The 21,173-nt window shown below is 27.8% G+C and overlaps 1 protein-coding gene across 2 annotated transcripts in view; it reads left to right on the top strand.

Annotated features, from left to right (window-relative positions):
• The window catches only part of LOC129919490 (beta-3 adrenergic receptor), a 67,111-nt gene extending 54,361 nt beyond the window's left edge, over positions 1-12,750 (top strand). For both annotated transcript variants that reach the window (XM_056000377.1, XM_056000378.1), the window contains 3 exons: positions 4,671-4,805; positions 5,053-5,178; positions 12,032-12,750. In XM_056000377.1, coding sequence (XP_055856352.1) covers positions 4,671-4,805; positions 5,053-5,178; positions 12,032-12,649 — 879 coding nt within the window. In that variant the 3' untranslated portion in view covers positions 12,650-12,750. The remainder of the gene's footprint in view (positions 1-4,670; positions 4,806-5,052; positions 5,179-12,031) is intronic.
• The last annotated feature ends 8,423 nt before the right edge of the window (positions 12,751-21,173 follow it).

The following is a 21,173-nucleotide window of genomic DNA, read 5'->3' as shown; positions in this document are numbered from 1 at the left end:
GGCGACTTTTTGGGGTTATGATGATGATGGTCATGGATAAGTAGGTAGGTGGTAGAGTTGTATTATACAGGGTGGATTCAAAAATTAATAAACAAAATTTCAAATTGAAAACCATGATTTTCGGATAAGATTTATATCTTTGTTTTCAAATACATAGCCTAGTTAGGGAATTTTTTTTCCTGTCATGTTCACCGTCGGCGTGGGAGCGATATACCTACAGTGTGAACATTTAACTTAAAAAAATTATCGATATTTTCTAGATTTTAAATTATGTCTCTGACGATATTCTGTTTTTTATTTTATAATTTTAATTCTTTCACTCCTACATAATATTTGTGTTCAAAAACTGGTTGACAAAAGTCAAATGGTTACATTTTGTCTTTTGAATTAAAATTAAAAAAAAAAAATGTTACCATAGTGTCCGGTTGAGTTACTTTTGAAAATTGACACAAAATTTTTAAAGTAACATACAATTTAAGTGATTTGGCTATTTTAAATGTTTAATTAATGAATGCGTGGCCAATGAAGCCTGCAAAACAATAACTATATTTTCAAAATGTCAGGTTTGTCAGGAAAAAAACTAACACACATAGAAGGAAACTAGTTTTAATAAAACGGGGAGTGATTTTTACAAAATAGTATACAAATTTGCAAGCAAAAGGGAATAATTTATTCTAATATAAATAAAATTAGCTTCTAAAATATGGGTTTAAATATTAAAATAACTCACTTCATAGACTATTACTCCAGTCAAAGCGTCGGAAAAAAGGGCCTCACCTTGCGCAGAGAGGCACTGTCTGTTTTTATTTCATGGATCGATGGGGGTATATTTAAAAGACTTAAACCCAATTTCTCACCACCTGATCATTCTTTTTAGCGGAGTAATTCACAAAAATGCATTTTTTGGGATATTTTACTTCTAAGCTAATATCTTTGCCCCAGATTGTCGTAGACCAAAAAATAAACATACATCCTCTTTCTTATAATATTTTCTATCGTTGTATGTAATTTCATTGTATTTGAGTGGGTAAATATAAAATGGCAGCCATTTAAAGTCAAATTCTTGTTGTTAAAAAACACATTTTTGTCATTATTTCGAAAAAAGCTTATATCATTATTGACATTTTTCTAACCTATTTTGTAGCCCTGTTCATGTCATTTTTGTGAATAACTCAAGGTCAAATGACGCTTTGACTGGAGTATATAACGTTTTCCACAAAATAGCTAATAATGTGCTTTAGGGTGAAGTTATCCAAAAGAAATTTTCAAATCATGTGTAAGTTATGTGCTCCTCTAAATGTTTTTTTTTTTCAGTTTTTATTTCTCAGAGCTATAATTAAAAAAATATAATTTTTTTTTAATTTGGACAGAAATCAAAAATTAAAGTTGTTCGTACTAAACTCTTCAAAACGAAGCGAGTTAAAAATATATTTTAAAAAACTCATATTTTAAAAACTACACCAAAAAAAAAACAATATCAATTTAACATTTTTTAAATATCAAATTAACATATTTTAAATATCAGCCAAAAATGCTCTATAAAATGTGTTTTATGATATTTAAAATGTTAAAACAACATTTTTATTATCAGGATGATATTTAAATGTCACATTTTGGAAATTTTTTTTGATATTTTATTATCATTTTTTCATATCAATTTCTCATTCCAAATTATTGAAAAATATTAAATAAAAAATTCTTAATGTGTACTAATTTAAAGGCGCTTTGTGTTTTTTCGAAGTAAAATGTATGATTTACTGAGAAAATTTGATCGGCAATAAGATTTTACTTTACATAGTTTGGGAGAAAATAACAAAACAATTATGTATATCACTTGTAATAGAAAAAATAATATCACCACTATTTTGTAAAGAATAATCACTTTCAATAATGTTTTGAATAAAAAAAAATACTTAAAATAATAAAAATAATAAAAAAGAAAAAGAAAGAAATAGGTTTCATTATAATAAACTAAAACGTAAAATCTAGTCAACATTGATATTTTAATTGTCAAAGTGAAATTTTCAATATCCACTTAAACTTAAAAAAATATCAAAATGATATTTTAATTGTTAAAGTGAAATTTTTACTATTCACCTTAAATTAAAAAATGTCAAAATGATTTGATAAAATATCAAAATTGATATTTTAATTGTTGGACGACTTTTGTCACTGAAAAATGTTAATTTGATAGCTGTTATTATCAAATTTTTTTTTCGGTGTAAGTAAAAAAAATCTAAATTTTTGAGTTTTGACCAAAAAAAAAAATTTTTTTTGAACTACTGCTTTAACAAAAAAAAAACATTTTTAAGATTTCAAAGGCAAATTTTCGATAGTACCTTCATTTAAGAGTAAAACCCTTATTTTCGACATTTGCCATAAATATTAAAATCGCGATATCTTCTGACGTATAAGGAGCTACAGCCTAAACGGATGGACCGATCGACATTAAACTTGGTATGCAGCATATTTTGGAGACTCCCCAAAGGGGTATTTGGAATTAATTTTTTTTGAACCAAAAATAACGGTACCTGTCATTTATACTAATTTCGGAAAAAAATCAATTTTCTCGAAAGCTGCTCCAACGATTTTGTTAAAAAAAAACTCAAATATAAGTTTAAGGACAAGGTCTATCTTTTAATGAAAAAAAAACTTTTTTTTGAAAATCATTATTAATGGTACCTGTCACAGAACCGTTTTATTTTAAATCCGGTTTTTCCGAAACTGCTAATTCGTTTTCAATGAAAGTTTTTGTGAAGAAGCATTTATACACTGAGGGAAAAAACGCAACGTAAAATGTAATATGTTCAACGTTGATTCAATGTTGAAAAAACTAACATTAAACATCTTTAAATTAAAATTGAAACAACGTAAGAATTTTTTTTATTTTTGTCGGACTTCAGATTTTGTTGCATTTTATCACTTTTATTTCCAACAGTGAGATAGCACGTTGGTAAAGCATTCGCCTAGAGATCCAAGGGTTATAGTTTGGATTTCCAGTGGCTGCCAATTTTTTCTTTTTTTTTTTTTAATAAATTGATGCTTTTTTTCAAAATTGAAACAACTTTGATTTAAAGATGTTTTATAACGGCAAACCACTTTAAACTAAAGATGTTCTACTTTGATATTAAAATTTACGTCTTCAACGCAAAATCATTCCGAAAAATAGTTGAATCAACGTGGTTTTCGTTGATTTTAAGTTGTTTTTTCCCTCAGTGTATAATTTTAATAAAAGTGAAAAATAAAATTAAAAATAAAATAATTTTTGAATTAAAAAAAAAATTAAGACAGAAAGGTACACTTCTTATACTCATACCATATCTTTCTGTCTTTAATATTGAAACTCATACAGTTCCTGAACGTATTTTGTACGTATAATTAATTTTTAAAAAAATTAAAAATTTTTTTTTTTCAAAATCAAATTTTTAAAAAGACGGCTCGTATAAATATATCTGCATACTTGTTTTGGAGGGCAATTTGATTTCAGATTTTTTAATTTTTTTTTAAGGATTTTTAAGTTATTTTATATTTACCTTTTTTTTATATAGGTACCTACATTTCCCAAACTTCTATATAAAAAGTCCTAAAAAATTTAAGCAACTTGAACTCTAAGAACAAGTTCTTGCTACGCAGTCGTACACGTTTTTTTTGTATAGCTCCCCACGTTTTAAAGTTATATACCTTCATATGTATGAAAAACCTACATTTTCGAAATTAAACTTTGAATAACTTTTAATACACACATGGGACTTTTGACATTTTTCTTCAATTTTAATAGGCATTTTAATGCTCTCTACCAATTTTCAGCTCTATGCGAATAATTTCTAAGTTCTTACGTATATATTTTGTCTCAAATATTTGTTCACTTTTCTCAAAGTTAAATTTTCAAATACATAATTCTGAATGTATTCATATTAACAATGACAGACATTGAACAGTTTTCTTTGATATCTCACTTTTTTGCAAAAGACTTAGCCGATTTTGTCGGATATTTTTGTATGTAAACGTATTAGCAGGCGTGTATTATTTTTTGTTTCTTATATTTTTTGAAAAATCTATTTTTTTGAAAACGGGTCTATGAAATTAACAAAACCGCATAAAATTTATTTTAAATTAATATTAAATTAATTTTGATGAATCAGATTTAATAATTTCCATGCTTACTTTCATCTATTTATCAAAGTTAATTTTCATGTATTAACATCATGCGTAAGCTGTTTGTACCTTAATTTTTAAGAAGCAATTTAACGTCTTTTTATACTTAATAAATCGAAATTGAAACAATTTCAAAATCAACATTGTCTTTAAGAGCTCCTTTCCTTCGAATTTAAGTTAATAAATTGAATAAAAACTCCTTTATTACTGTTATATGAAATTTCTTCTCTTTGATCATTCAATTGAATTGGTTAGAACAAAAAAAAAACAAGTAACGTTTTTTTTCAGATCCTTAATTTTTTATGTGAAAAAATTCAAACAGTTATTTCTATGAAAAAAATTGATTGGCGTACAAAAAACTAGTAATTGTTCACCCTGTATAAAATGTTTTTTGTGCAATTCTAATGGCTATCATAATAATAACTTGGCCAGAAGCCGTTTGGCGTGCTGAACTTTTTTTTACATGATTTTAATTCCCAGTCTTTTTTTTTTTTTGTATACTCTCATATACATAGATTGTTCCAATTCAGGAGAAGCAATTGAACAACGGGTCGACATCCCGATCAATGGCCGCCATGTCCTTGGGTTTCATTGTGATGGTAACACCCTGGACAATACAGGAAATTGTGACTGCGTGTACCGGGTCCAAGGTATGAAATAGTAATTTTCTTCTTTTATATTTTGTTTTGGTGCTATATTTTCTCAGGTACATGAGTTGGGTTATATCCTTTTTTATAACATACCCTTATTCCCTACCTGTGTGGTGTGGAACTATAGAATATACATGGAAACGAAAGTGTGCACCATAGCATGAAATGGAAATTTTAATTGTTTTCCCTTCGTTTTTGTGTCTGAAATTAACTCTCTCTCTCTCTCTCTTGTTCATTTTCTTTGCAGCTTCCGCCGTTTTTAGACTTCATTGTTACATGGACTGCGCTTAGTAATAGTTTTTGGAATCCATTTTTATATTGGCTTCTGAATTCGCAGTTCCGTCGACTCAGTCGCCATTTACTGCCGAATCGGGTGAGTAAAAAATACATTTTTATAAATTTAATATTTAATTTACGATGTGTGTTGCTTGATGGATATGCATGAATATATTTTTAGGTACTCTGACTCTCTGCCTGTCATTAATGGCAGTGAACTTTATAATTGATAAAAATGATTTGGCATCGTTTTTATGCCATATCGAAAAGTAATGGCCTTTAACCAACCATTAAATTGGTCATTTATAACCGAATTTTGAATGATATGTTGACGGATATCCGTTTTGGGATATATTTTTCCATTTTTTTTTTTTTTTTTTGGAAAATTGAAAAGCCTATAAATACGTGCTGTTCGTGCCAGATATTTAATGGTGTTTTGTGATGTTATTTATATACTTCACATTTATACAAAATATGAAAGGATATTTAAACATGGCTGCGAGATTCGATTTCAATATGTAGTGTGGTTTATTAAGAGCAATTTTTGCCATTGAATGCGTAGAGCAATAAATAATTTTCAGAGGGACCTGAATAGTAGGTACTATTTTGTGGAAAATTTAGTAAGTATTGAATTTGGGGTTAATTGTTATTAAAGATTTATTCCAATTCATTCACTTGGAAGTTGAACTTTGTTTTTTTTTTTTTTCATTTAAGCTACATATTTACATTTTATATTTTCCTGCTTAAGTGTCTCGATATAATTAATATTATACAAATCAAAAAAATTTTGTGAAAGAACGGAAGATTTATATTTTTAACTTAATTTTATGTCGATCAATGTTTTCGCAAAACAGAACAAAATTTTAACAAAATAACTTAAATTTATTAAATATTGCTTCTAATATTTCTATTTTTTCAATCAAGAAGATATATAACGTCTCGTTATTCAGTCAGTTTTAGTCTCGGTGATGTTTTGCATTTGCATTTTCATTTTTTTATAATGCAAAATTTAAAAACTTTTGAAATTGAAAACTCATAATTAATGTGCCTATTTTTTAAACTCCATTCAAAATGTGTCGGTTATTAAAAAGTAGGTATCTTTTCTTTTTTTCCCCTTTTAAAATCAATTAAAAATTTCGTTATAATCTGGATTATGATTTAGATTATGAAAACTTAAAATATACCAATGGAAAATAAAGAAACTTTAGTAAGGCTTTCAGAAATTTTTAAAAGAATTGCACAAGTTTGAAGAAAAATAATTATTCTTTCGAAAAAAAAGTCAGTAAAAAAAAACAGCAATAAAATATTTAAATTTTAATATACATATATCACTGGAGTATAGTATTTTTAAAGAACACATTTCAGCCATAGATATCAGTTAAAATATGCAGTTTGTCCGATAATAAAAAAAGTTTTAACTAAACAAAAAACACACAAATCGTCACAAAAAATTGTATTTTAAAATGACTTCAAATATTTTGTCATTCAAAAACATATGGGTACATCCTTTTTGAATATTTTTGGGAGAGATTTAGCCAAGAAAATAAAATGGTCAAAAAAGAAATTTTTTACACTGAGGGAAAAAACAACTTAAAATCAACGAAAACCACGTTGATTCAACTTTGAAAAAAAGCATCAATTTATTAAAAAAAAAAAAGAAAAAATTGGCAGCCGGTGGGGATCGAACCTACAACTCTTGGGTTAAAAGGCAGATGCTTTACCAAAGTGCTATCTCACTGTTGAAAATTAAAGTGATAAAATGCAACAAAAGCTGAAGTCCGAAAAAAATAAAAAAATTTCTTACGTTGTTTCAATTTTATTTTGAAGAAGTTTCATGTTAATTTTTTCAACATTAAATCAACGTTGAACATTTCACATTTTACGTTGCGTTTTTTCCCTCAGTGTAACTTGAAATTAAACGTATTATTTTGCCAAACAATTATAAAGTTACCTTAACGTAAAATTCTACATTTTTACACCTTACACCTCCTTTATTTTGAATTTGATTTTTTTTTTTTTTAAACAAAAAATGTAGATATATGGTAACAAGTAATTCACATCTAAAACAGTAATCTTCAATGTTTCAAGAGTTTGCCAAAAAGTACTTTATACTATACAAAAACTCTCATTATAACACCACAAAATCATGCCAATAATACATTTTTTTTAAATAAAGTTACTCTTATCCTACCGATAACATGATAATTTACTTCCCCCTTACACTCAAAAAGACTCAAATTAATTAATCTTCCTTCACTTATTGACCATAGAAAGTATTTGCAGTTTTGTTTTATTGTTGGAATTATTAATGGGTCAATATCATCCCCATCGGTTCTAAGTCGGTTAAATATCAGTTACAGTCGCACAAGTATAAGGTAACGCCAACCATTGTGCCTTATTTTAAGTAGATCGAAACACCTCAATCAATTGATAACAATATTCAATAAACTTAACTTTGGTATCGAGTCTGTAAATGACAATTTTAAATGCATTAAGTTCAAAACTATATTTTTTAATAGCTTAGAGTAATTAATTTAGATTTTAAGTATTATAATATGTATATTTTTAAGTATATTCACGTTAGTATTTATCGAATTGAAATAAATAATAAAAAAAATACTAAAAGTTGGAAGACCTCTGTTTCATAATATATTTTTACTTGCTCCATATGGGTCTATAGGTTTTAATGAAAACCAACATTACGATGAATGGAGAAGTCCGAAAAATTAGGTCTCGCAATTGCGTCCGTTCGTATGTGCGACTGTGTGTCCATCTGTACACATTTCCAAAGCCTAAACGGATGGACGGATTTTCTTCAAATTTGGTACAGATGATTTTTATGGAATTCTGAAAGTTGTTTTTTTTTACATTTTGCTTAGAATATACAAATGTTTCATGTTATACCAAATAACTTGAAAACGGTTCTAAAGATTTTGATTCAACTTTAATTAACAAAGCGATTGCAATAAAACTGCATTTTTAGTTTTTCTCAAAAAAGTCAAATACATTTTTTTTCATTTAACAAAAAAAAATAATACTCATACACCTCAGTGACCGGACAAAATTTAAAAACCAATTTACTATTATGATGGTAGTTGTTCGTTCAAAATTGTACATATACATTAGGGTGGGTCAAAAAAAATCGAAATTCTTTTTTTTTTTTTATTTAGTACTCCGAAAAATCGTCCTCCGCTTCGCAATTTTCCATTTTTACATCAAGCTTCTACTAAAAAAAAATCATTTTTTTTTAAATCGACTTTTTAGCAAATTTCTTTACATATATATTTACATAAATTTAAACGTTCTACAAAGAATTGCTTGGAATCAAATTGATTGCAATAACCATTTAGAAGATATTCGTATCCAAACCAATGCCCACTGATTTCAGTAGTTTTCTTATGACTCGTATGCATTGCGATTTGGATAATATTATCTTTTAAACGGTTAAAGCAATCAATTTGATTCCAAGGATTTTTTGTAGAAAGTTTAAACCCCTACACCTACATGAATATACTTTGCTAATTCGAAAATAATGAATTTTCAGTAAATTAGAAAATTTTGAAAAGTAAAAAAATGTTTTTTTATAATTTTTTTAAAATTTGACCTCGAATATCTTTAGAATGGTTAGTTTAATGAAAAAAGTTATTAAGACCTTTTTTGTGGAACAATCCATTTCCTACAATTTGTTACAAAATTAAGAAAAAAAAAAAAAGAATTTTTAAAGATTTTCTCGATTTTTGGACCTCAAATATATATTAAACAGTTAGATAAACGAAAAAAGTGTCCAAGGCCTTTTTTGTAGAGCGTTCAATTTCATACATGAATATGTAAAGAAATTTGCTAAAAAGTCGAATTTAAAAAAAAATGATTTTTTTTAGTAGAAGCTTGATGTAAAAATGGAAAATTGCAAAGCGGAGGACCTTCCCATTAAAATATTAAGAGCTCATATTTGGTGTGTATATTCTAGAGGTGTCTAGCAATCGATTTTTTGGAGTACAAAAAATGACCCACCCTAATATACATAGATTCCTAAGAGCTTGTAACTAGGTATACCTAAATTGCAATCAAAAAAAGGTCAGTTTAAAATTATATAATCATAAAACGAAATGGCAAGCAATTGCAACGCATTTTACTTAACAAAAATATGGATGATAGGCAAAATTACTTCAAAGCATAAAAATGTTGAGGTGCTCTAAGATTAAAAATATAAAATAAGAAATTTCTGTATTCCAATGAAGTGTTCAATCACATCAAACAATGTTAACAAAAAACCTACAACAAGTTACAAGACAATTGGAAAATCTCACATTTCTACAGAAAAGCAACTTAAGTCAAATCATATGGTTTCAAAACATTTAAACCAAAATACTTTTAACCTTTGACCTTATATTTTTACATTTTTTTGTTAAATATTAATCAAGCAAATGTATTCAAAGTAGGTGTACCAACCTTTTTGTAATGATATTGATTGTACCTATGAAATTACATCTACTATAAAAGATTTCAATGTCAATTGTAAAGTCTTTCATTCTTTTTTTTTTTCTTTATTTATAAAAAAAAGGTAGGTAACCTTCTTTAATCTGAAAAGATCTTTTGGGTCTGCCCAATCACAAAACAAAATCTCATATTCTCAATAACCATATTACCGCATATACAAAACAGAGTGTGAATAAGGTACCCATGTTTTTACTTAGTTCTTTGAAATACACACAAAATGACAGAAGGTCACCATTACCGATCAAAGGAAATTAAAAAAATCTACTTCTTCAAAAAAAAATAAAGGAAACATTTTCTAAGAAATGAAAAAAACTCTGGAAAATATCCAACTCAACCCAAGTTCATGAGTAATCAACATAATTTCCAAGATATTTCAACTTTCAAGACTAAAAATACAAAAAAAAACTCATTCTAACAAAAAAAGGACACAAACTATGTAAAGTCCTTCACAAACAAAAAAAAAAAAAAGTACTCACTCCTTGGCATTGATGAGAGAGGATATAACCTTGTGACAATTCATCCTCTTTTGGTCCTTCATATTAAATGCATAGAGTTGAAGGAAATCTTATTCATAAACTCGTCGTAGTTATACACCTACCCGAAAAGAAAGGAAGAGAATCTTAAGAATAAAGCACCCATATAGCTACTTTTGAGTACGCATAAGTTTTTTACTGTTTGGTTCTTTTTTCCTTTTTTTTCTTTATATTCTCTTTAAAAGCGATTGCTCTCTTGTTGCTAGCCCGAAAAAAAATAAAATAGAAACGAAATCGTATTCATGACATGGCCACGTAGTAGGTGTCACAAAGGCTTAAACAAAAAGTAATTGGATTTGACTTTTCTTATTCTTTAAGGTTTAAATGTATTAACAAAAGTTTGATTTAGAACCATTTTTAGAGGGACAGTTCTGAGAAATTTCGCCAGAAGCTGTATTTAAGGATTCTTAGAAAAGTTTTTCCATTTATTCAATTTTTTGTTTGTATTTTTTAAACAAAGTTAAAGGAATAGACCTAAAATCGTGGAGTTAGCACACATTTTGTATTAAGTATTTTTAGGAATTCTTTTTTTTTTTGACATGGGGTACCCATTGGATTTTTTTCGAAATTCTTTAAATAGAAAAGTTGTATTTTGTATATCTAAATAGATAGGCTTCTTCACTACAAGCTCATATTTTTTATTTAAAACATTATTCCAAGATTTAGGTCCGAAATTATCTGCTCCCGAAAATGAGGAAAAAAACAATATTTGGCTTGCAATAACTCGGGAACCAGATTTCCAAGAAACTTTTAGTTTTCAGTTATGAATACAGTTTGAAGAGATCTTTTATTTGATGTATAACTCGATGGATTTGGGGAGAATTTTTAAAAATACCTTTTTTTTAGACAAGGGGTACCCCTTGGATTTTTTTCGAAAATCTTCGAAAAATGGATTTGTAATTTTTTTTAGCTAAATACATGGGCCTGTTCACTGGGACCTCATATTTGTATATAAAAACTTGTTTCGAGACTTAAATCCGAAAAAGTCTGCTTCCGAATGTAAAAAAAAAATATTTGGTTTGTAATAACTCAGCAACCAGACCTCCAAGAAACTTTTGGTTTTCAGTTATGAATAGAGATTGAAGAGATTTTTCATTTGATGTATAGAATTTTAGGGAGTTTTTAAAAATAACTTTTTTTAGACAAGGGGTACCCCTTTGGTTTTTTTTTTTCGAAAATCTTCGAAAAATTAATTTGTAATTTTTGTATCTTCGAAAAATGGATTTGTAGGCATAATGCATATGCCTGTTCACCAGGACCTCATATTTGTAAACAAAAACTTGTTTCGAGACTTAAGTCCGAAAAAGTCTGCTTCCGAATGTTATAAAAAAATATTTGGTTTGCAATAATTCAGTAATCAGACCTCCAAAAAAACTTTTGGTTTTCAGTTATGAATAGAGATTTGAGAGACCTTTTTTTTGAAGTCTCACTCGATGGGTTTAGAGGAAATTTTTTGAAATGCTTATTTCTTAGACAAGTGGTACCCCTTGGATTTTGAAAATGAAAAAAAAAATAGATATGTAACTTGTTTTTTTTTCTAGACTAAAGGTATGCAACAATTTGATATTTTGTATTTTTAAAAATGTCTGTTTTTAGGCAAGGGGTACCTACTTAGATCCGAAGATATTCAGCCTCCGAATGAGTTGAATGTTCCGAGCTTATTTTTTATAGATTCTATCATTTTTTCCAGACTAAAAGTATGCATTATTTTTTTATTATTTACTTTTAAAAATGTCTTTTTGTAGGTAAAGGATAGGTACTTATTAGGTCCAAAGATATCTGCTTCCGAAAATTTTGATTGAATGATTTGAATGTTTTAATTTCATTTTTATTTAGATTTTCTCTATTTTTTCATATCCTTAAAGTATGCAACTATTGTTCTATTATTAACATAATCAATTTCTCTTAATTCTATTGCAGTGGTGTCCCGCCGAAGACACACCGGACCACAAGTCCCCCTGCTGCCACATGAACTCTGAATGTGACATAACAACACTACCAATGCCACCCGAACCGCCAACGTCTCGACCGCCCCACAGTGGCGCTAGCGGCGGTGGTGGTGGCCGAATCACCCCCCACCTGCATACATACTCCCTACGTAGCCATCATCATCATTATGCCCCACAACATGCTGGCATGCAAAGGCCAGATATCGAAGGTCTCTCCGAGAAATATTGGGGCGAAATACTCGAACGCACTGTCAGTTCCGGCAGCTTACATGCCATGCAGAAATCCTTTTCGTCACCACATCAACCGCATCACGTAACAACATCGTTCAGCAAGAACAGTGATTTGAGTCTGACGATACGCGAAAATGGCGAAGATGGTAACGGCGGTGGTGGTAGCAGTGCCAGCATTTTGGACAAATTTTCCAGCTCCGAGCCGAAACTGTGTGAGCACATTTACCATCATGATGCAAGTTGTGCCAAAAATAAGGGTACCGCCATGGTGGCGGCAACAGTGTCAACGATTACAAATGGCAGTGGCAGTTGTCAAAACACACATCATCCGGCGGGTAGAAGCATACCCGATATATAGTACGCGGAGGATGTCATTTTGGCCAAGAGTCAAATGATGCATGGAGCTGAATATGTAAAATGAATATATAGAAATAGATGTATGTGATTCTTATACAAGTAGTAGTAGAGTGACTTTTCAAATTCAGCCAAGACCTAGAGACTCGAGAGTATAATAGTGAATATGGCTTCAGCCTTCAGCTTGAAGGCATGTTGTACAAGCAGCAACAACCCACTCTACTACTACTACTTAAAAAAGGGTCTCTGTGTATAGAAGAGTGATGGGGAAGTCAGAGCAATAGATTGGTTGTACGTTTTGTATATTCGTTGTGTATGTTCGCTCTCTGTGATTTTGTGTTTATAGTATATCCTGACCTGGTAAACGATTTATGACTTTTTCCAGTTCTGACTTCTAGAGTTTTGTATTTTTGTGTAATGTAAAAATGAAACGACGACGATGTAGAATAATATTATTATCACAATCGATGACGAGGATAATAAATGAAAGTGTAGGATTGCATTAAAGAAACACAAGAAAAATAATAATAATTATAATAATTGTGTATTATATAGACTTTAACATGTTAACATTAAATATTAAGATTTTTTTTTCAATTTTGACGGATATTTTGTATAGAATGGGATTTAAAATGCAACAACAAACAAGTTCAATCAATCAATTAGAGTAATAAAAGTAAGTGGGGCCAAAGCGCGCATTTCAAGTTTGTTGTAATTAATAATTTTATTTTATTTTTTTATTTAAATTCAACAAATTAAAAATCATTTAAGAAAAATGACATCCGGTAGAATGGACTTCTTCAAAAATGAATACATTCAATGTGAGCCTTGGGGAAAAAAAATATTGTCCAATCGGATTCTGCAACATTTCTCTTGGAATCTCTTTTTATTACGTTTACCCTTATGACAATGTTGGATTTAAAGGGGCATATTCAAGTGACTTTTATCATCATTTAATGATTGCAAAAAGGATTTTTATTTTATTTTCAGAAAACAGTGAAATAAATGTGTTTTTTCCGAAATGAATTTTGAATACATATCTATATGATAGGATTGGTGGTATATTACTGGCATCTGTTGTAAATCATTTTTTTTTTTTTTCAATACTCTCTTTTTCTCTCTCTGATTTCTTGTTAATTTATTCAATGATGAAAATCGTCAGTTTTATTACATTTCGAACAAAAATAAACAACATGACAAGGAATCAATTTTATTTTAATTTTACACTGCGAGTCAATTTCATTTTAATTGTATTCACAAATTTCTACGAAAAACTGTAAAGTAGATTATTATTTATTCAACTCCAGAAAAAACAATAGCTTTTTGATTATTTTCATGATATTGCTTTTATAATTTAAAGATTCTTTGAATTTTAAATTTATTATACGTGATTCAAAATTTTAAATAACATTAAATTTGTCCTTCTTGTTTATAAATAAATTTCTATTGAAGTTTATATCAAGGAGGTATCCCATTTTATTCATCCATAAAATATAGGTATACCGTAAACACAACAAATACTTCAAATACCGAGAAAAAAATCTTCATTAATTTAAATCAAGTTTGTATATCAGCTCTTTCGTTTGAGATTATTTATTTCCACATCTGTCTGAATTCATGCAGGAATCCGCTTAATTCTATGTGGTCTGTTTTCTCCTGTGTAGGTTTCGTTTATTCTAGGAAATTAGTATATAAAGAATCTTCAAATTAATCATGATTAGGGTGTTTTTTTCTAAGAAAGTTATGTAATAAGATGATACCCCAATGTAAATTTGTAAGAACGTTTCATTTACAACTGATATGAAGAATCTAAGTAGTCTTTAGTAAGAGGGTGAAAATCCGCGATAGGTCCGAACATTGGGATAGAAAACATGAATAAAAAGACTTCATAAAATAATTCAAATAATATAATTGTTTAAATCTGGAGGTGAAGGATTATAAAATTTAAATATAATATTAGCCTATTTTAAGCAAGCAAAACATGGTACTTCAAAAGGACAAATCCAATGAGACCTGAATCATGACGAACGGACAAACAAAGTTATATAATTTTTAATTAAATTGTCGCATATTGTGAGTATAACAATAGTTGTCCTAGAAAACGCGTTAGATGCAATGGAATTTTTTTTTTTTTTTTTTTGTTAGAAAAGTGGCTGAAAGAGTTTTATTTTTTCAAAGTTACCGAAAAAGTGTAATCGATAAAAATAAGATTCTTAAAGGAAAATTCTAAATATGTAGGAATTAAATCCTATAAAGTCATTTTTAGAAATTATTTTTTTCCACTTAATTTTGTCTTCACTTTATTTTTATTTTGAAACTTTATCACAGTTAACGCCGTATTTTGACAATTATTTAGTTCAACACGTTATAGCTTAGGTAAGTTGTCGGATACCAATTATTTTTCCACGACTTAGAGAACAAACCTTCAAACTGTCACGTGCTAATACCACATAAAAATGATTTCAAAAAATTGGTAAAAATACAAGCAACCCTATCAGAATTTTTTCGTGATCCTTATATTCAAATCTCCTTTTACTACATTATTATCAGAAATTTTTCTATACATACATAAATTTTTTGTTTACCTTTTGAACATATAATTGTTACTCGCATAATCTCTCAATATAATTAAAACTACCATAAGTCTAACACAAAGACATTCCCCACTTTCATTCTATACAATACACACTCAAAATCACCTCATTATTTCAAAGTATACTCAAAATAGTGTCAGAAGTGGGAAAAACACTTTTGGCAGGTATTTCATAGAAAACTGCATTTAAGTGTATCTTCTCTTTGTTATCAAAGAATTTTCAAGTTTACCAATAAAATGAAACAAAAACAATTGACCACAAAAGTGAACCATATAGTTCTACAACTTAAACGGACTGCAACTCTCTCTTACCACAATTTTGATGCTCAAATTTCTACTCAAAGAACTTTCCCAAAATAACCACAACCTCTTATTCATTCGAGGAATTTTTTCATTAAATACTTATATATTGCCGCTTTGTCAAATCTCAAGGTGTGGTTTCAATCTTAATTGTTAAATACTTAAAAAATAATTAAATGCCCTTTATCAAAGGTTTATTTCGTAGAATTTTACTTTGACTTGCATACAAAAAAAAAAATAAATGCAAATATTAATTTAAAGTTTTTTCAACGAAAAAATTGCAATTTCTTATTTTTTGTGTATGAGAGAAGTTTTCTTCTTAAAATTTAAATAACTCAAATTTGTAAGAATGTCATTCCATTTCCTTACTACAAAAAGGTAGGAACCGAATTCGACATCTAGAAGATGATGATTTTTTTTTTTTTGACTCTTTTTTTTTTTCTTCCCGCACAAAAGATGAAAAACCACACAAAATTTATTCCAACAACGAGAGAACATTTTACAGAAAATTTCAAAAAAAAATAAAATGAAAAAAAAAATAATATTTGAATATAAACTTTTCTTAACAATAAAATATGAAAAGTAAGCAAGTACAATAATGTGAATGTCTGTGAGCTGAGAACTCATGCAGGATAAAGAGATTGAACTTGTTTGTGAGAGTTTTTACAAAATATACGTGATGCATATTCCAGGATACCAAGATGCAAAAAAAAAACTGTCTAAAGTTGCATTATTTGTCTTTAAAAAAAAGAAAAAAAAAAACACACCCACACAGAAAAAAAAATTAGTCTTAAAATAAATTTTCTAAATACAAAATAGAAGTAAAAATGCAATAATTATATAAATGGTTATAAGAATTTCTTATTATAAATGCTAATAAAAAAATAGATTTTAAACGTTTTATATTAAATAAAATAAAGAAAAAAAAAAAGAAACAAAAAAAAAATTGTATGTAAATGTGAAAATGTTTGTCGTGTAATTCAAAAAAAAAAAAAATATAGTTAGCACCAAAATTGTACAGAATAAATTTTAAAATTAAATTTTAAGAAAAATTTTAAAAACAAAAAAAAAAAAATAAATTTTATGTGTAAATAAATTATAATAAAGAAATAAAAAATAAAATATGATTCATTTATTTTCATCTCGCAAGAAATATTTTCAGAAACTTTTCCGTAAGTAGCATGAATGAATTACCTATATATAAATTGAAATTATTTTCAGCTCGATTTAATAACATGCAACACGGTAGAAATTCCATGTTGCAAATGACTTCGCAGGATGTAGTGTTGTGACAATAACAATCTACTCCACAGTGCATGGAATTATTGTCAATCCATTTTATTGTATATCCAATGATGACACCTGGATGTATCCAATATCCATCCAACTCACTCAATTGTTGTTATAATTCCATTGCCAATATGTGGAAAATTTCTGTGTAAGCATAATTCAGGCATAAAGCATGAAAATGAAATCGAACATTTTATTGCTACAGACGTGTTACACCTTTCATTTACAGTCGAACATTTTAAATTTAGGACTATTTTACAGTCGATATCGGATATATGATTTTTTTTTTTTAAGTTTATTATTTACACTTTTTTCCACCAACATACGAGTAATAATCATAAAAAATTGTTATTTATGAATCATGAATATTATCAAAGTTCTTATTTTTTATTTTGTTCTTCACGTTGAATAATCAAAAAATAGGTTCAAAAACTTAAATGTGTATATTAAGAGATTTTCTCACAAGAGGGCGTTAAATAAAGAACAATGTATATATAACAAACTGACAATAAAAATGCATCTAAAGATATTTCAATTATAAAATTGAGATAAGTAGTTTAGAAGTTATGAAAGAACATACATGCTCACATTTTTTTTTTTTTTGTACTTTGTAAGTAATTTTTAATTCAATGTATGTATTTCATAAGGAAATTATCGTTACCCATACAAAAGATATTATTTGTGTGTTTAATCGACCAAATTTTTGTCATGGATTGTGTTTTCCCAGAAGCAATTTATAGTTCAGACAAAAGCAAAATGTCAAAAATCCCTAAAAAATCCCATGTGTGCATAAAAAGTTATTCAAGGTTAAATATGTCGAAAATAAAAGACAGATTTTCTCGTATAGTCCTCTCTCTGAAAGCTTATAATTTCTAAACGATGCACAGTGTGTCGAGCCCATACAAAAGTTTATCATAAAAAGCACCTTGTGAGCAAAATTAATTTTTTTTTTATATAGGTATATAAACAAAAATATACTTTTCGTAAGGTTTTTGGTGTGCTGAACTCGAATCTGAAGTCATCATATCACGTTTTTGAAATATTCCCGTTAGAAAATCTGAAATGTCGTTTTTTTACAGTTTTTGAGGTTATGTTCTTGAACGTGGTGATTTCTTTTAAATAAATTTGTGACAGTTTCTAAAAAAACTAAAGGTTTTTTTTTAAAGTCCGTTTAAATCTTTTCAATATCTTTTTTCCACTTTGAGAAATCTTAAGTTGAAGTCAACTTGTTTTGTTTTGTTTCTCTATACAAAAAAATCGTATGTTTATTTGCGTTTCATAGCAAATCTCGAATAGTTTTTTGTCAATCGCTTTCAAATTTTGAAATAACGTTTTATTTGCATTTTCGTAAATTCTTATATCGGCGAGGTTGGTAAATACGCTATAATACACAGTAGAGCGTGGCCGGGTCAAGTAATTATATTAAAAATTTAGTATGCAGAAAAATATAATTTTTTTCTTGTTGAAAACAATATTTAAAATATTTTTAATTACATAAACAGCTTTTTGTTACTTGTGTATGGCTAAAAATTATTAAAAACATCGATTTTTTCATTTTTGTGATCCCCTTGAAGATGTTTCTCAAAAAATGAATTATTTTGAGTACTTGACTCGTAGCACATAAATGTGATTATCTCTGGTAATCGCAAACAGAAGCAGACCAAACTTTGCCAATATTAAGTATAGGCCTAAGGCAAAATAATATAAAAAAATTATCGATATGATTTTATGTTTTTTTTTTTTTAATTAGGTTTAAAAATTAAATTTTTTTTTTTTTTGGCCATTTATCAAAGAAATTTTAATAACTCATATATAATTTTATAAATTTATTTTTTTTTATTATACGTTTTACAACAACACTCAAATAAACAAAATAACATTAATAAAATTTTTCAAACAATTACCAAACGTGAAATATACACTCTCAAAGATTCCCATAAATTCCTCAAAATATTTTCGATTTCCGAGGTACTCATGTTTCGGAGCTTATTTTGAATACATAACCCGGGTTATTTTCTAAGATAAATATGTTTTCATATGAGTTGACACTTCTAAATTATATTTTAATAGCAAAAATATTAATTTTTAACAAAAAAAAAGTGATTTATCATAAGGGGACGACACACTGTGCGATGGCAGCTATGCAAAAGCACATTTTAATATTTCTTATGGACAGCATTATGGACTATTAAATAAATTTAAAATATTTTTCAAAAACTGCATTTTAGAAGAGTTAAGTATAAAAAAAGATATTTTTGAATTTTTTCCAAATAAAAAAATTTTATTTTTAAAGTACAGCTCTGGAGAGATAAAAACTGATAACATATAATCTACACATGCTATTAAAGTTTGTTTTTGACAAAAATAGACAAAAAAAAAACGCACTATACCTTTAAAACGATAAGTGTTATTCCATCAGCTATTTTGTGGAAAGCGTTACAGTATATGATATGAGTTAATTCATATTTTAGAAGCTAGGTACACAAATTCGCAAATTTGAATTTTGAACAAATCAAAAAAAAATTTTTTTTTTTCTTTTTGAAAGACTACTTTAACAAAAAAAAACATTAAGTAATATAAAGTAATTTTTTAAAGACAACTTTCCGATAGGAATCATCGTTTTAAAACCACGATATCTTCTAAACGATATCTCGAAGAAAAAAAATTGTTAAAACATTTTTTTTTAGGGAATTACAAAACTTACAAGTCATCCATATACTTTTTTTTAAACTTCTCCGTTTTCAAAGTTTTATATGAAAAACCTAAATTTTCAACATTAAAACTTGAATAGTTTTTTATGCAATGCACACATGGGACTTTTGAAATTTTACTATACCTAATCGACATGCTCTGTAATAATTTTCAGCTCTATGCGAATTATTTCTGGGTTGAATGTCTATTTTGACTGGACTATTATTTCATATTTCACATATTGCTATGTGACAGGTAAACCTTTCAATTTATCACCGTCTTTCATTTAAAATTACTGGTTAAAGAAACATTTTATTATTATTTATTAAACAATTATGTAAAAACTAGCTAACACCATTTCCAGGAAATAAAAACAAAAATGAGTCCACTCCTATTCACATTTCCGCAGAATTTTGCAAAAGAACGTTCAAATATTTTTTTAAAATGTGTTTAATTAAAGGTACGCTACCAAGAATTATATAAAACCTTCGTTTAAAAAAAAAAAAAAAAAAAAAAAAAAAAAAAAACTTCAATTTATAAATGATTTTTTGTATGTTGCTTCCTGGAAGTACCTAGGAATGGATTTTTCATTCAGGTATTGATTTGTTTGTGGAAAAAATGCATTTTATTTGTTTTTACATTAATGACGCCATATCATTCGAATGCAAAACGTTGAATTTTTGTTAAGGATATGACATTTAATTTGGCCGTGTGCAAACCAAAAAATTTTTTTGAAATTCCTAATTAAATAGATTTTGGATTCACATCGATAAGTGGTAGCATTGCATGTTTATATGTAATGTATACACAAAAATATTTGATTTGGTGCAGATTTTAAAAAATTAATAAGAAAAGTTTAAATTTTTATATGTATACCAACATAAGCAACATGATTTAAAGGTATTTTTTAACACTAATTCCAACAAAACTCACAAACAAGTCAACCTGACCATCCCTGAAAAGTAATGCACCTTATTCATGTTGATCTGACACAAATATCTGAAGTGTAGTTTTCCAATTTTTTAAAATCTGCACCTTATTTTCAAACCAATAAAATTAGGACTTGCGGACATGAGATTTTTTTAGATTTTTGAGGGTAGTTAAAGAATATTCAAACAAAGATTAAAATGAAAAAATTAGCCTATTTGCACTTATTCCTAAGATGAACAAGAATCTTCTTTAGTGCATATCCTAAAATTTGCCCCTCCATCAAAAAATACCATTATTTCGTAGGTATATATATTTTTTGTAAGGGATTGTTTTGATTTTTAATAATGATGGATTCTAAAATCTTCATGCAAAATTTGGTTCATCTACCATAACTTTTAAGGGTTTTTCGGCAGTAAGTTTGCAACTGTTATAATAATATGAGTTGACAGATGAAAAACAGGTATAACTTTTCCCAGAGACGTCAGATTGTCTTAATTTTAGATTTTTTGGAATCAGCATTAAAAAATAGCTTGAAATCATATATCGTATGTGTATATAATACCATAGCCTATTTTTGCTAATTTTGAAAATCTCCATTTCGCGATTTGACCTTGAAATCGCGACAAGCGGACATGAGATTTTTCTAGACTTTTGAGATATGTTATAGAATGGCAAAAGGAAGATATTGAGCAAAAAAAATTTCTACTAACATTCATTCCGAGAT

This window comes from Episyrphus balteatus, chromosome 4 (genome assembly GCF_945859705.1).
Source record: "Episyrphus balteatus chromosome 4, idEpiBalt1.1, whole genome shotgun sequence".
Lineage (NCBI taxonomy): Eukaryota > Metazoa > Arthropoda > Insecta > Diptera > Syrphidae > Episyrphus > Episyrphus balteatus.
This window is presented reverse-complemented; position numbering and strand designations above follow the sequence as displayed.